Here is a 16,994-nt window from a genome sequence, read left to right as displayed (position 1 = left end):
TTGGGGGGGAAGTACAGGTGATTTTTGCCTAGGAAGATTTGTAGGGCAGCACCTTGGTTTACTCTGAACATTTCCCTAAGTTTTATAGAGTGGATCTTATAACATGGGAGGACACCATTTACCAGTCCTTAATGTTACCAGCAGGCTGAGAGGTCCCACCCTAGATTTCTGGGACTGCTTTTGTACATCCCTACTGTCCAGAATGATATATCTATTGCACTAGAAAAGGAGTTTAGGTTCTTACCTTGTTAATATCTTTTCTAGTAGATAGGTGTCATTATGGAACTCTGTCCTGTCAATTATTTACTCTGCCTGCCTACTGTCTCAATCAGAAACAATAATCTCTTGCCGTAACACATTGAGGGACTGATTGTATGGTATCCATATATGTTTCTGATTGGTATGGTTATTTTGATGTTTCAATTGTTCAATTAAAATGTTTAACATATTTATTATACTTTCAGAGCAGAACAGATTTGTAGTTTGGAGAGTCTTCCCTTACCCCTCCTTATCTGTTCCTGTACATAGGACTATCACCTGCTTTGGTACAAACTGAAGGAGACAGCAGATCCTTCTTGAGAAGGAGGAGGAGATGAAAACCTGGAATGGGTTCCTTCTTCATGGCTCATGAGCATGCAGAAGGGAGAATACCCTACTGTCCAGAATGACACACCTATCTACTAGAAAATATATTAGCAAAATAAGAACCTAATCTCTTTTTCTATGTTAATATCTATCCTGTGGATGTAGTTTTTGCTGTACATAAAATATTTATCCAGGGTTATAATGGAAGTCAATAGGAATATAGTTCTACATATGTAGAATTGGGATGTAGAGAAATAAACATAGGAACATTTTTCTTCTGTAGAAGAAGGTGTTGTTATAGTTAATAGCTGTAGAATGAGAATATGCTAGTTTTAGATTCTGTAATTAAAATATCTTAGCAGCAGTGTTTAATGTCAAGATCAGATAGATAATACGGGTGAATTATACATACCTCTTGTTTAACCTGCATATAAATTATTAAATTATATGTTTTCTGAAAAATCTAAGTGCCTTTAAACTATAATTACATTGAAATTCTTTGTGGCTTAATAACTAGTGTGAAAATTAAGCTAGACTTCATTTTAAATTGCATGATCTTTATACATCAGTTTTAGATTTCTTTAACAACTTTTCTGACCAATTACATTTTATTTTTTTATATTTAGTCCACTACATTCCTATGTCATCTCCATTATTTTTCAATCAGGAACAAGATCTAAATGCAATTTTCAGTCAAAGATCCATGCAAAAGGAAATAAAAGATCATTATTTAATTATTTCTCCCACATATTCAAGTGCTATTTTATTCCTAACAGACTAGGTTAGCAGCAGGGCAGGAGCACGAAAAGCGTGCTCCTGCCCGCTACACTTCTGGACCACCAGGGATTCCAGCAGCAGAGGAGGTACGATGGATAGGGATGGGAGGAGGAACAGGGTACAGAGCCTGGTGGCAGCCTTAAATAATTCTGGGAGGAGGGCACTAGCCCGAATATAAACCGGGACCCCCATTTTTGGGCCAAATCTTTGGCCCAAAAATCCTGGTTTATGTCTGGGTGGCCAGTTCATCCCATTGCTGGCCCCTCCCACTTCCAAAAGGTCTTTTCTGGACATTTGGGACTTGGACGAATATTTGGATGAGAATGTGGTATAGAGATAGACATAGTGGCGGTCTGGATGAACAAACACCTGGACGTACAGATGGACGATTTTCAAAAAAATGTATACTATAGGCGTATTTTTTGAGAATGGATATTTGTGCCCTGCCAACTTTGGGTGACTAGCACCCTACATCCAAATCAGACTTAGATGTATGTTTTGAATAAGTCCCTCTATATTTTTTTAAGCAATATCAATGACAAAGGGATCCATATTTTGAAAAAATATTGTGTCTTGCTCTTTCAAGATTACTATGCAGTTGTGGTGGAGAAGCAGAAGTCTTTTCATACAAGGTGCAAAAATTTAATACAGCATAACCTACATTTTACTTTTCCAATATACTGCTCATTTGAGGGTGCTTCATGATGGCAAAGCTCAGTTGTTTTCTACTCTGGAAGAAGCACAGGAACATCTGACAAATTGGTTTCCAAATGACCTAAGTGCAGTTACATGACTAAAAGCAAATTAGTGTCAATTAGTACCAATTAATTTCATTTATTGCCAATTTGCATCCAATTATGTAATTAAATTACATGCGTAACTGCTATTATTCTATAATCTATGTGTGTTAAAGGTACATAAATTTGCGTGCAAGATTATAGAATGAGGGGGATGGGGGCAATTCTAAGCAACCCATCTCCATTTTGATACCCTATTGATGCATAGTGGGAGCCTATTCTATAACAGCGGGTGCTCAGATTCTGTTATAGAATGCAGGCATAGCTGGCATCAGCGTACTTAACATGTATGCGCCTGCTGTTACATCAGCCATCCCTTTCGTAACTGGGCAGATAAGTGTGGCAGGAATGTGTGTAACTTACAGAATTCTGTTGCCTCATCTTGAGGAGAATAAAAGTTTGGGGGTTCATTGAACTGGCATTGAAGATGTCATTTAAGCATAAGAACAAAGAACATAAGAATTGCCATACTAGGACAGACCAAAGGTCCAGCAAGCCCAGTATCCTCTTTCCAACAGTAGCGAACCCAGCTCCCATGTACCAGACAGAAACCCAAAGAATAGCAACATTCCAGAGCTGAGTTTGTGATGTCATAATGCCTCATTCCACCAGTGCCTCATCAGTGATGTCACAATGGCTTGATTATCCTATATTTGGCTTGCATAAGATCTGCCATACTGGGACAGACTGAAAGTCCATCAAGCCCAGTATCCTGTTTCCAACAGTGGCCAACCCAGTACCTAGCTAGATCCCAAGGAGTAAAACAGATTTTTTTGGTGCTTATCCTTCGAATATGCAGTGGATTTCTCCATGCCATCTCAATAATGACCTATGGACTTCTCTTTTAGGAAATTATCCAAGCCTTTCTTAAACCAAGCTAAGCTAAGAATCACAGTACTCTGTTGACTGCTAGAGTCATGGCATTTAAAGAGCAAACACTGGATCCAGCGCCAAAGTCTAAAGGTTGATCCCTGAAATTGGTCTTTTCCCTTCTGCCAAATATCAGGCCCAGGTGCATTCAATCAGAGAACCAAGAAAAAACAGCATGAAGGGCCAACTGAAGGAAAAGGATCATTGCCATCAACCTGCTTCAGTGCACATATTTTAAAGCATCTACACTTATTGCACTATTACTGCACTGGTCTCTAATAATCCAGTTTGGGTCTTCGGTACCTCTTCAGACATTCAGAAGTGTCTTCTCCTGCATTGCGTCTTTTATTGTAGGGTTCATTTTCAAAACAGAAAGATGTAAAAAAAAAAAAAAAAAAATCAGCATAAAGTGACACTTTAATGTTTTAATCGCCAAAATGTTCAAGTGCTGATTTTTGAAGCAGATATTTTAGATGTCTAGCAGGTCATTTTCTCTCCAGTACATCTAAATATTAAGGAGACATGTTAGAGGCATATTTTGGGTGGGATTAGGGTGGCCTTAGGACTTGGATGTCTTGCAGAGATAGTGAAACATTTTGGAAGACATCCAGGGCATCATTTAGACATTTGGAGTTAGACCTATTTTAAAAGAGCCAAAAAGGTATCCAAACTGAGCAGATGACCACTGGATGCATGAAGGTATGACCCCCCCCCTCTCCCACACTCCCCCAAGATGCTTGCCCTGGATCAGTAGCATGGAATGTTGCTACTCTTTGGGTTTTTGACAGGTACTAGTGACCTAGATTGGCCACCATGAGGATGACCTACTGGACTTGATAGACTATTGGTCTGACCCTGTAAAGCTATTTTTATGTTCTTATGTGATAGAAACAGTGCATACCAGCTGCAGATACTATGGGAAATCTTAGAAGTATAGTAAGCAGGTGTCTGGAGTAGCCTGATGGGCAGTGCAGCGAACCATAGAAAGGGGGATCCAATCTCATATCCCATCCTACCCAGTACATTTATGGTGGGAAGTCACCAAAACTCACCCATAACCTACTGTACTGCCATATAGGTGAAACTTGGAGCCAAAAGGGTTATTGGTGTGGTAGACAGGTTGGTATAATAGGTTTTGGGGGGCTCACCATATACAATAAGGGGGTTATGGTGAAATGTTTACCTGTTACCCTTTATGTGATCACAGTGTGCTCCCTAAGGTGCTCCACTGCTCTGTTGGCATGCATATGTGGCCAGTCTATTAAAATGCTGGCCCCTCCAATGGACTCATTGTGGACATTTTGATTTTCGAAAATGGCCAAAATAGATAGATGTCCTAAGGGCCAGAACATCCTGATGAGTCATTTCTTAAAATAAAAAAAGATTGATGTCTTGCGGTTTCAAAAACAGTCATTTTCCTGACCCAGCTTTCAGACATCCTTGCAGAAATGTCCAAAGTCGGACTTAGATGCCCTATCAAAAATGCCGCTCCACAGGTTCAGTAATTTACCAACGCAATATTTTCACCATTATATCAAGTCCTAAACTGCAAATTGTAAAAACAGGTAGAAAAACCTATATAATCACATATTTTTTAATGCAAGTTTGTGTGCTGTGCCCAAGTACTCAAAACTTGGACATATTTGGTTCAAAACAGATCTTTAACATTTGGAACATAAGAAGCGCCATCTCCAGAACAGACCCTAGGTCCATCAAGTCCAGCGATCCGCACATGTGGAGGCCCCGCCAGGTGTACCCTGGCATAGTTTTGGTCCCCATATCGCTCCAAGCTTCTCGTAAAGAGAAGTGCATCTAGCCTACCCCTACCCATGTCACTTCATGCCACTCATAAGGAGATGTACATCTAACTTACCCTTAAATCCTAGAATGGTGGATTCCGCAATTACCTCTTCTGGGAGAGCATTCCAGGTGTCCACCACTCGTTGTGTGAAGCAGAACTTCCTGATATTTGTCTTGAACTTGTCCCCCCTTAACTTCAGCCCATGTCCTCTTGTCCGTGCCACATTGGACATTGTAAATAACGTTTTTTCCTGCTCTATTTTGTCGATTCCTTTCAGTATTTTGAATGTCTCAATCATATCCCCTCGTAGTCTCCTTTTCTCAAGGGAGAACAACCCCAGTCTCTTAAGTCTTTCCTCGTAATCCAGGTTCTCCATACCTTTCACCAGCTTTGTTGCTCGTCTCTGCACCCTCTCTAGCAGTATGATATCCTTCTTTAGGTATGGAGACCAATGCTGGATGCAGTATTCCAAGTGTGGTCTGACCATCGCTCTATAAAGCGGCATTATGACTTTCTCCGATGTACTCGTGATTCCCTTCTTTATCATGCCTAGCATTCTATTCACGTTCTTCGCTGCCGCCGCACATTGCACCAACGGCTTCAGTGTCCTATCGATTAATAATATGAACACTTAGATACTGGATACCATCAAGGAAACCTTGATAGGAGTTGAGGAATCTGTGATCTTGGACCAAGAGGGAAAATCTCAGACTTCGAGAAGTTATATCCTTAAACTTTACTATATTCATTCAGTGTTCTCAACGAGGGTCTAGCAATGAGTTGAACAGTGGCATAATATCCACATATAGTGAGATCTTATATGACTGACCAAAAAGCCTAAAACTTCTGATATGAGAATGATCTCTGATCATCTGTGCTATTGTTGGCTCCACTACTAAGGGCAACTCTGTCTTGTACCACTTGTGATGGGAAATGTGGCAGTAAGAATCCAGTTGACTAGCACTTGAGCTCAAGGGTTACTAAATTTATTTAACATTGCAAATAGAAAAGATCTCTGCAGCTTTTCAAAGGCCTTTATTTGCATGCAACGCTCTCTCACTGCCTGGGATCATTTTGTCCTTGTAATGTGAATGATATTAATTGATTTGTGTTTTGAGTGGAGATGCAGCTTTTCTTCAATCCTATTTGATGCAGCTTTATAAGGTCCCACAGGTAGCTTTCAAATATAATCTGTAATGGTTTTGCCAAGATCTTTTATCAGAATTAATTAGTGAAATATGATAGTAGGAATTAATGTCCCTCTTATTCTCATTCTTTTTATGGATGAGCACTATTGCCCCTATGAAATTTTCTGCTCTATAATGACAGAACAGATTTTTAAAAGCCTTATATAGCAAATATACAAGTTAATCTAAAAATGTTTTATATAAATTCAGGAAACAAACAGGAGAAACTGCCTTCATACCAGTGAACAGCATACACAGCAACAAAGGTGACCAATTGGTGTTCAGTCTCTTTTATTATAATGGACTCGACACGATCGTGTTTCAGCCCATAAGGGCCTGCCTCAGGAGTCTTGTTGTAAATAGTGATGGTTCTTGTACTGGCATATTTTACTTTCTGCAACCCATCCACGGAAAGACACTTGTATTCTTTGGTCTCAACGACCGGCAAGGTTTATGTAATGTTAGTACTTGTGACAAATACACCAGTATTTTTTCATGAATAGCTTGAAGGATCAATACCAATACCTTAAATACTAAACAAAATTTAATTGGCAACCAGTGTAATTGATGCAAAAAAAGGAGTCGCATGCTCAAATTCCCCATCTCAAAATCATACATGCAGCAGAATTCTGAACCACTTGCAGAGATCCATACCTAGCTGATGACATGCCCAAATATACAGCATTGCAGTAGCTCAGACGCTGCAACACAATGCTTTGAACTACCAAATGAAAATCATAGAACGAGAGCATTGGTTTCAATCTATTTAATAGATGCATTTGAAAAAAGGAGGTTTGAACTACAGACAGAACCATGATCTTTCATAGATAAGAGGGAATCTATCCAAACACTGAAAATTTTCATCTTCTTTCATACTGTTAAGGTCACAGAATCTAACTCCACAAATTCTGGCCACAAAGAGTCTTCTACCCTTCTTACCAACGTCATTTCAGTTTTTGCGAGATTCACAATCAATTTATACTCTCTCATCCATACATTGCCTGCACACAAACTTGCTGTCAACTTTTCTTTCAATCCATTTTGCCAATCTGCTATAGGGAAGAAAAATTGTATATCATCTGTATATAGCCAATAATAATTCCTGTCTTCAAAAAACTTCACCTAAAAATGCTAGATATAAGTTAAATAGTAAGGCAGATAAAGATGAATCTTCCCCTATCTTCAGATATCATAATTGATATACATCCATTACTCTTCCTATCCCCAGATTAGAGAGTACATAATAGTACTTAACATTAGCATTCGCATTCTCGTCACCTGCAACTGAAAGCTAATCACCATCAATCAATAATCACACAACTCAGTTTTATTGGAATAAATATTTGGCCGCAGCTTTATTATCTATCTGAATATTATCTCCACTTACAATACAATCTGTGTCAAAAACCAACAAACCCCCAATGCATATTTCACACACCCCCAGGGAGCTATTCGGTGTTGAAACTAGCTCCCCTTAAGTCTTTAAATTTATAACATTCTCCCAAACATGACCCACGGTGAGGCAAGGCCATGCTTCCCCTCCCCCCAGACATGACCCACGGTGACGCAAGGCCATGCTTCCCCTCCCCTTCCCCCAAATATGACCCACGGTGATGCAAGGCCATGCTTCCCCTCCCCCCAAAAATGATCCACGGTGACACAAGGCCATGCTTCCCTTCACAGCGGTATCGCATACGAGTGTTACATTTATTTATTTATTAACTGCTCATCTTCCAGATCCAACTGGGCCAAACCCCATTTTCCGCCCCACCCAAAGCTGCGACCACCTCCCCCCAACCCCATAAGCTCCACCAAACCCACCCAAGTTGATATATAACATGTACACCCCCCACCCCACCCCACAACACTGACACAAAACATAACACCAGCGCAAATGGGAGGGAGGGAAGGAGGGATAATCTTTTCCTGAAGAGACTATTCTACTGTTCCCTTTTCCTCACAGAATTCACTCCAGCCTGCCACAACATCCAACCAATCACGTGACTGCTCCACCCCATCACCTTAGAAACCTCTCTAATCATTTCTCTTTCTTACAAGCTCTGTCTATTAACCCTTTCTTACCTCCTCTTATAAACTTGTCAATCCTTATTCTACAGACCCTTGACAACACCTCATATATTCCCCTCACCCACTGCCCCCCCTCCCATTTTACCCACACCATCAATAAATATTACCAGTCGGTGACATCAGCTCAGCTAATGTTATATCACACCAGATAAATCTGATGTTCTTCTTTATTGTCAATATGTGCTATAATCACAGTAACTTATTTAATTCTTGATTAAATATAGTGAATATCTCAGAACCAACACCCGTGACTGGTGAATTCACCAAACTGGGGTTCATTGGGGGACCATCATTGAAATTCACTGTCCCCTCACCATCCTATTTAATATTATTAAAAATTTCAAAATGTGGTAACTTATCTGTGAATCGGATGGTTAGATCTTGATATTGTTCCCCAGTGGTGAAGAAATTAAGTTGTGTTTATAACGTGTTAAAAACCACTGTAGTAACTCCTCCAAAAATTATCCGTGTCCCCCCGACTCGAGTTTCGATGGATATCGTTTTCAGGGAAGGACTCTGTTAGAACGAGCATACAGGGTAGTTATAACGTGAAAATATACTACCTCATAAAAACATTCATAACGGGAACCTGCTACATTGATTGTTGATAGTCTTACTCGACATAAACTCATCTAATATACATATCTTATGACATTGATCTTTTACCTTATATCGGCTCCCTGTAGTAGCTTGGGGCTGAAATCTGTTGCTGAATGAACATAAACCCTATATACGGGCCTTATATAGAGCTCTGTTGGATACGCAACGAACCAAAATGGAAGTGATGTTTAAGGGGAGGGGACTATTGCACGAGTACCAATCCATTTAAAGGGACAAAGATAAGAAAAGAACAAAGGTTTATGAGTGGGGTACATTAATGCCCAAAGGGTTGAATCACGAGATAGAATGGTTGTCCCTTTAAATGGATTGGTACTCGTGCAATAGTCCCCTCCCCTTAAACATCACTTCCGTTTTGGTTCGTTGCATATCCAACAGAGCTCTATATAAGGCCCGTATATAGGGTTTATGTTCATTCAGCAACAGATTTCAGCCCCAAGCTACTACAGGGAGCCGATATAAGGTAAAAGATCAATGTCATAAGATATGTATATTAGATGAGTTTATGTCGAGTAAGACTATCAACAATCAATGTAGCAGGTTCCCATTATGAATGTTTTTATGAGGTAGTATATTTTCACGTTATAACTACCCTGTATGCTCGTTCTAACAGAGTCCTTCCCTGAAGACGATATCCATCGAAACTCGAGTCGGGGGGACACGGATAATTTTTGGAGGAGTTACTACAGTGGTTTTTAACACGTTATAAACACAACTTAATTTCTTCACCACTGGGGAACAATACCAAGATCTAACCATCCGATTCACAGATAAGTTACCACATTTTGAAATTTTTAATAATATTAAATAGGATGGTGAGGGGACAGTGAATTTCAATGATGGTCCCCCAATGAACCCCAGTTTGGTGAATTCACCAGTCACGGGTGTTGGTTCTGAGATATTCACTATATTTAATCAAGAATTAAATAAGTTACTGTGATTATAGCACATATTGGTTTAAATTAATATCACAGTATAACAATCATATCTCTCCATATAAAAGTGACTTCTTTATTGTCAACCATATCAAACACGGATGATGCATCTAGTGACACAACATAAAAAAAACAGCATTTTATCAATTCCTCTTCTCAATTCATCCATCATAGAAACCATCAATGACTCAACACTATACCATCTGCGAAAACCATATTGATGACAATCTAACAAACTCAGCTGTTCCACATAAGTTTGTAATTGTGTCAACACTACCTTCTCAATAATTTTCCTTACAAATGGCAACACAGCAATGGGTCTACAATTTCCTAAAACAGACTTACCTAAGTTATCCTTTTTCAATAACGATTTAATTGTATACCGGAAAAGCTATTTCCTAGAATACCAAAATATGAGAATAAATTGAAAAAGTAAAGGCTCTTGTGTGTGCGATGTTGATAGGCAACCAGAACGACTTTCGGCGGTTACATCTTTCTCCCCGCTTTAAACCTTTTTAGCCACTCATAAACCTTTCATTGATTCATGGTGCTATGTCCATATTGAGTCAATATCCGTCGGTGAATTTCCACAGGTTTCACTCCCGCTGCCCAAAGAAAATGCACTACTGCATATTGTTCTTTGATGGTGCAATCTTGGCAATGGAGTGTCCATTTTTCTGCCACATGACTAAAGGCCGAGCACTGCGCTTTGTATGGACAAACTCTCCACTAGGCAATATACGAGTACATATGTTGCATTTCACAAACTCTGTTCCAGTTATTGCGTAACTTAACAATTTCCTTTAATTTTTGATTTGCCCTTGTACATGGAAAAATGAATAGTGGAACCTTGGAGTAATAACTGATCAAACATAAAGGGCTCCTTTTACAAAGCCATGGAAGCGATTCTCCTGTAGCAAATGCACTGAAGCCCATTCAATTTCTCTGCGCTTTGGTGCATTTGCCATAGGAGAATCACTACCATGGCTTTGTAAAAAGGAGCCCAAAGTGAATTATGATAAAACGAGACCATAGCTCTACATAAAACAAAAGATAGTGGAAATTCAGAAGATAGACTCAGGCTCAACATGGTTTTGTGTTTTGTCACTGAGTACCTGCATCAGGAGTTAATGATCTGAATGATTTAAAACACAAATGGGGGTTACATAATCTTCAAAGGGAAATAATAGGTATAAATACTTTCTCTTCTTCAAGCTCTGAGAAAATACTGCCACTTACACATGCTTCTGCCACCTAAAACTAGGTAGTTCTTTTAAAAAAAATAACCCCTGTATGTGTACCTGCAAATTGCATAAAATATGTATGTACAATACAGCTCCATCCCTTCTCTGCCAAAACTGCTCTTCATTTTTTGCTTTTGCAGTATCCATTATAAGCTTCTCTTAACAGCAGCACATGACTGGAGTACTTTTAAATATAGAATCTACTGGTTTCATTAAAATCAAGAGTTGTGTTCAGACTGAAACTTGAGCAGGAGCGCAGGAATGAAACTATTATGTGGAACCAGTACTTTTGCAATTTGGGGAGATGTGCTGACAACAGATTTCTTTCTTTTACAGGTGATGTGCCTTCAGGATTTCTTTGGAGAGGATGACATTTTTATTGCTTGTGGACCAGAAAAGTTCCGCTATCAAGATGACTTTTTGCTAGATGAAAGTGGTAAGAGATTTAATATCACCATTTAAACCTGAGGAAAGAAAGGGGTCATGTACCAGAAACTGTTATCTCAGTCTACAATTGTCTCAGTTTAGAAGCAGCCTCTGATCCAGGATCAATCTGTTCACTTCTTTAATGGGTCAGTTTTTAAAGGAATTCTCTTGGCTTAAACCTGCTTGGTAGACAGTCCTGGGCCCTCTGAGGGGGAAAAGAGGTGGTGCTATGGGTAAGTTTAGGATGGACCTGAAAAATGAAACACAGGAATTTCAAACATCTGTGGCTGCTTTTCCTAGCTTTGACCCCAATATCGGCACTATGGTCTGCAGAATTTTCAAACAAAATCTTTGCAAAGAGTTTTTCTTAAAAAATCAGCTTGCAGCCAGGGCCTTAGGAAGGGAGGGGGGGACAGCAGAGTCATTTGGCCCAAGCCTCACAAAGAAAGGGGCCTTTGTTTGGCAAAAATATATGTTTAATATTTTTTTTAACTGTCCATAAAAATATTCAGGACTCCTTTTATCGAGCAGCGATAGAGCCTTTTACTGTGGGCTGGTGAGGTGAATGCTCCGATGCTCATTCACTTCCTATGAGCATCAGAGCATATACCTTACCAGCCCACAGTAAAAAGCTCTACCGCTGCTTGATAAAAGGAGCCTTCAGTTATTACATTTTTTTTCTTAATTATAAATAAATTTTTATACTTCCACAGCTAAAGTCCTTGTTCAACTGCTTCTCTCTCTGTTTCTTTTTAATTATGAGCTCTAGGTCTCTAATTTGAACTAGTTCTTTGGGCCTCTCTGATAAGCTCTGAATGCAGCCCTTTGAGTATATATGGCTTTCAAGCATTAGCAGCTTGTTGAAAATGACTTTATTTATTTAACAAATTTCTCAACCGTCTATTACTAGGCAGCTTATAAATAGCAACATTCATGAAATAACAGAAAAACAAAATTTATAGAGTCAGTAAACATTTCAAGTCCTTCAGTAAGAAAAATTTATCCACAGTGTTCTGTTATATAGCAATCAGAACCAGAGTAAACCAGAATCATCATTCTTTACAATGCTTCTACAAAATGTAGCATGAATTGAAACATTTCAGGATGAGAAACAATATGGAAGGACAAACTGCTTGTAATGAACATTGATCACCAAAACCCTGAAATTCAGCTGGCAACAGCATTTTTATATATGTTGACCACCAAACCCCTGAATTAGGCCACAAGTCTAAGCGCTGACACCTTTGTGATCCCTATATCATCCCTACCACTAAGCGTTGTGGCCACCATTTTAAGACCAGAACCGACATGGGTAGGCGTGGTTGCAGTTCACTCTTGCTAAGACTATCCCCCCTGGACTACCAGGGCCTTACAAGTGGATGGTGAGGATAGTCTTCTGGAGGAAGGATTGCTCGTAGAGGGGTTGGGAGAGGTGAGGCTAGGAGGTGGGGGTATCAGGAGGAGAGCATTAAAAATGATTAAGTCCCTAACTGGAAGTTATCTGATCACTGTCATTCAACACCAGTGAAAACCAAAAAAAAACCCAAAAAAACTCTGTGGAGTGATGATGTTCCTAAATGGACTTTATTTGAAAGAGTCAAAGTTCCTAAGGTACACCAAAATCATCCAATTAAAATAATTTCATCCACATAAAAATAGGTTATCCACATAACAGCCTTAAAGGACCTAGTCCGCTAGGGATACAGGACCCAACACGGTCCGCGTTTCGACAAAAAGTCTTCTTCAGGGTCCTATAAAGTCTTCTTCAGGGTCCTATAAAGGTGAATACGTGGGAAACAATAGTGTGGTGAACCGAAAGTGTCCAGATAGCTAACTGGGAAAGAGAGGGCTGCTTTTTATGTAATCCCATTTGCCCTGTTAGATATCTGGATCTCAATACTAGATATTGTTGGTGCCTAGATAAGGGATGACTGGACTGGATAGTGTGGAGGCCGCTGGTGCTGAATATCAGCAGATAGCCGGCCACAAACAATTTAACTGGGCAGGAGTCTCTCTAATAATAACCAATAAATTAATAAGTTTTAGTCACGGCGGAGGATAAAAGAGGAATGAGGGTGTATAGAGAGGAAAAGGAGACTGGTTACTGGATAAAGGATGAAGAACAAAGAACCAATGGGGGGGGGGGGGAGGGAAGAGGAAATGGGTGAAAGCTTATCCTTGCTTGGGGGAGGGGGGGAATCTAGAATATAGGAGGAAAAGGATGAGGAATGGAGGAAAGAACATAAGATAGAAAGTAATAATATGCTGCAGGGCTAAATTTGTGCCAGAATGAGGTGGAAGGGCATTCCAGCATTTCTTGTGGCTCAAAAAGAGACATCACCACCCCATTTTCTCACCGCTGACTTCTACCCAGGGCCTAGCCTCTCTCCCTCCCGTTTTCTCCCAAGCTGGCAATCTGGCATCTCTCTTTGTCTCTCAACTCCATCTCCTAGAGTATTTTTAAAGGTTGCCTTCTACTCTAGAGGTCTGTGGCAGTGAGCAGTGATTCACACGCACTGCTCATGCTGACCACAGAGCTGTCTATCTGAGGCATCTTCCTGCTTCCACATAGGCAGGAAGACTCGCTCCGGGACCTTATGGTTGCTGCTGAAGGAAGTCATGACAAGCCATTTTCTTAAAATAGATTTAAGTAATGCTTATTCAACAGGATTGAAGAAATAACTTTTTGTCAGAAAGAACTCTAGTACTTCCAAGGACTTCAGAGGTGACACTTACAAGTTGCAGTGGATAACCACCATATTTTTTCATTAGTCAAAAACTTTTTACATTTTATTTTCAATAAAGTGCTTAGCTTGCTTATAGTGCTGGTTTCTATAAAGTGCTTAGTTTGCTTAAAGTGTTGAAATAATCATTTTTCTAATTTAATTAAACCAAAGATTTATAATATATTTTAAAACATCTGCCTTCATGTCGTGGAGAGAATGTTACTGCCGACACTAATTCATGTTTCACCGGAAAGGCTGTTTCAAGGCACACTCTCCCCATTCAAGTAAGGTAGACATAGGAGGCAGGAGCTATAACCAATAACCAGGGCTTCACTCCTGCCTCCATCACTCTCACTGGATCACCAGGTAGGTTTGGGGTTGGGATGGAGATGGGGAAATGTTCCAGGGAGATGGATTGGTAATGTTGCAGGCTGGAGGAGGGGGCTGCTTCCCAGAAGGAAAGAGTCTGTTTGGTGGGGGGGGGGAGGAAAAAGACATTATGTGGGTCCAGGCTGATATTCAGTTGGTGCCCACATAATTGCCATATGTGGACCCCAACTGAATATCGGCCAATCCCACCAAAATTAGCCCTCAGTATTTAGTACTGGTTCCCGTACATGGCCTGGCATTAGATATTTGGGGCTAATTCTGTCCACAACTATGAAATTAAAGAAAAAAAATCACTGACCACTTCGAGCTGAATCTACCTCATATAAGATAAGATTGGCCAGTATGGAACTTTTGTTTTCAACATTTTTTGTAAAACAGAGTTATTTTTTTATATGCAGCTTTTTTGCTTAATTTATTGCACAAATCATTTTTTTATTAAGCTATGTTAGGGTTTTTTACAACCAGCCACCGCGGCAAAAGCTCCAGTGCTCATAGAATTCCTATGACAGTCAGAGCTTTTACCACAGCAGCTGGCGATAAAAAACCCTAACACAGCTTGATAAAAGGGGGCCTAAATTAGTTAATGTTAAATTATGCAATCAATTTGTACCTAGATGAAAAACTCTGTGGTATCAAATGTGCAAATTTTGAGAAAAAACACTGATCAATCACAGATTTTGTTCATAATGTAGCAAATTTATACTACTGTTATAGATATTAAAATGTTTAAAATTAGATATATGAACTTTCCAATATATGTACATACCAGCTTCTTTTTTTAGCCACAAATGTATTGTGTGTGTAAGGAATAAGTTCACTTCAGTCCCTGGCCCTGCCCCCAGTTGCACTTCCTTTTTGTCTACAAATTAAGCCCCGGTATAGTAGCCAGATATTAACACACTGTTGGATTTAATTAAAGTTTCAAGTTTATTAAAATTTGATGCAAATGCTTATAATATTATTTCAAAGCGAATTCCATATATAAAAAAATCAGGGGTAACAAAAACACTTTAATATATTTATAAGGACAAATTCTGAGGACAAACATACAGAAATGGAAGGAAAAAGGATAGAACTACAATATTTTAGAAAAGGTGACATTGAAGGGTAACATAGTAGGTAGTAAGAGTTGATAGCGTAGCTGGTTTTAAGAAAGGTTTGGACAAGTTCCTGGAGGAAAAGTCCATAGTCTGGTATTGAGAAAGATTTGAAGCAACTTGAGAGATGGGCAGAAAATTGGCAGATGAGTTTTAATGTGGAAAAATGCAAAGTGATGCACCTGGGCAGAAAAAACAAGGAGCATAAGTATAAACTGTTAGGTATAACATTGGGGAAGAGCGAACAAGAAAAAGACTTGGGGGTACTGATAGACAGGACCCTAAAGCCATCGGCTCAATGCGCAGCAGCGGCAAAGAAAGCAAACAGGATGTTAGGCATGATAAAGAAGGGAATCACGAGTAGATCAAGGGAGGTCATAATGCCGCTTTATAGAGCAATGGTCAGACCACACTTGGAATACTGTGTCCAACACTGGTCTCCATACCTGAAAAAGGATATAACACTGCTGGAGAAGGTGCAGAGGCGAGCGACGAAGCTAGTAGAAGGTATGGAAAACTTGAGCTACAAGGATCGCCTCAGAAAACTGGGATTATTCACCCTTGAGAAGAGAAGACTGAGAGGGGATCTGATAGAGACTTTTAAATTGCTAAAAGGAATCGACAAAATGGAGCAAGCTCACTCACCAGCAGGGGGAAAGGATGGAGAGCAAGAAATAGCTTTATTCACATTGGCGAATGTGACCCAGACTCGGACCAGAGGTCATGGCCTGAAGCTGAGAGGGGACATGGCCAGGACAAATGTCAGAAAGTTCTGCTTCACACAGCGAGTGGTGAACGCCTGGAACTCTCTCCCGAAAGAGATGGTGGAAGAAACTACCATTCTAGGATTTAAGGGAAAATTGGACGCACATCTTCTTGCAGGACACATTGAGGGATACGAGTGACTAATGTATGCGTCAGGGTACGCCTGGCTGAGCCTCCGCGTGTGCGGATCACCGGACTGGATGGACCCCAGGTCTGATCCGGTGCAGGCATTTCTTATGTTCTTATCTGTAGCTTGGAATATTGCTACTCCTTGGGTTTTGGCCAGGTACTCATGACCTGGATTGGCCACCGTGAGAACAGGCTACTGGGCTTGTTGGACCATAGGTATGACCCAGTAATGCTATTCTTATGTTCTTATGGGGAAGAAAAAAAGAGTAAATCATTTGAAATAAAATAATGGAAAGATAATCTGAGGTAATGTTATCTGTGAAAGAAGGTTTTAATTTTCAAAAGCATCTTTGTAAAAAAAGGTTTTCAATTAACTTTTAAACCTGTCTAGTATAGATTTTTCTCTAATATAGCCTGGGAGTGAGTTCCACAACTGTGGTGCGATGACCGAAAAGATCTCGGCACGTCTGGTGCCAATAATCTTTAGGAAGGGTACAGAACGTAGATTTTAATCAGTCGAACGCAGGGATCTGGAAAGAGTGTGTGGTATCAATAATCT

At 39.9% G+C, this 16,994-nt stretch overlaps 1 protein-coding gene across 2 annotated transcripts in view; it reads left to right on the top strand.

The window, feature by feature from the left end:
• Positions 1-16,994, top strand: part of DCLK1 (doublecortin like kinase 1) — a 533,653-nt gene that overhangs the window by 183,124 nt on the left and 333,535 nt on the right. For both annotated transcript variants that reach the window (XM_033950508.1, XM_033950509.1), the window contains exon 4: positions 11,239-11,338. In XM_033950508.1, coding sequence (XP_033806399.1) covers positions 11,239-11,338 — 100 coding nt within the window. The remainder of the gene's footprint in view (positions 1-11,238; positions 11,339-16,994) is intronic.

This window comes from Geotrypetes seraphini, chromosome 6, assembly GCF_902459505.1.
Source record: "Geotrypetes seraphini chromosome 6, aGeoSer1.1, whole genome shotgun sequence".
In the NCBI taxonomy this organism is placed as follows: domain Eukaryota; kingdom Metazoa; phylum Chordata; class Amphibia; order Gymnophiona; family Dermophiidae; genus Geotrypetes; species Geotrypetes seraphini.
The sequence above is the reverse complement of the archived record's forward strand: the minus strand, read 5'-3'. Positions and strand labels throughout refer to the sequence as shown.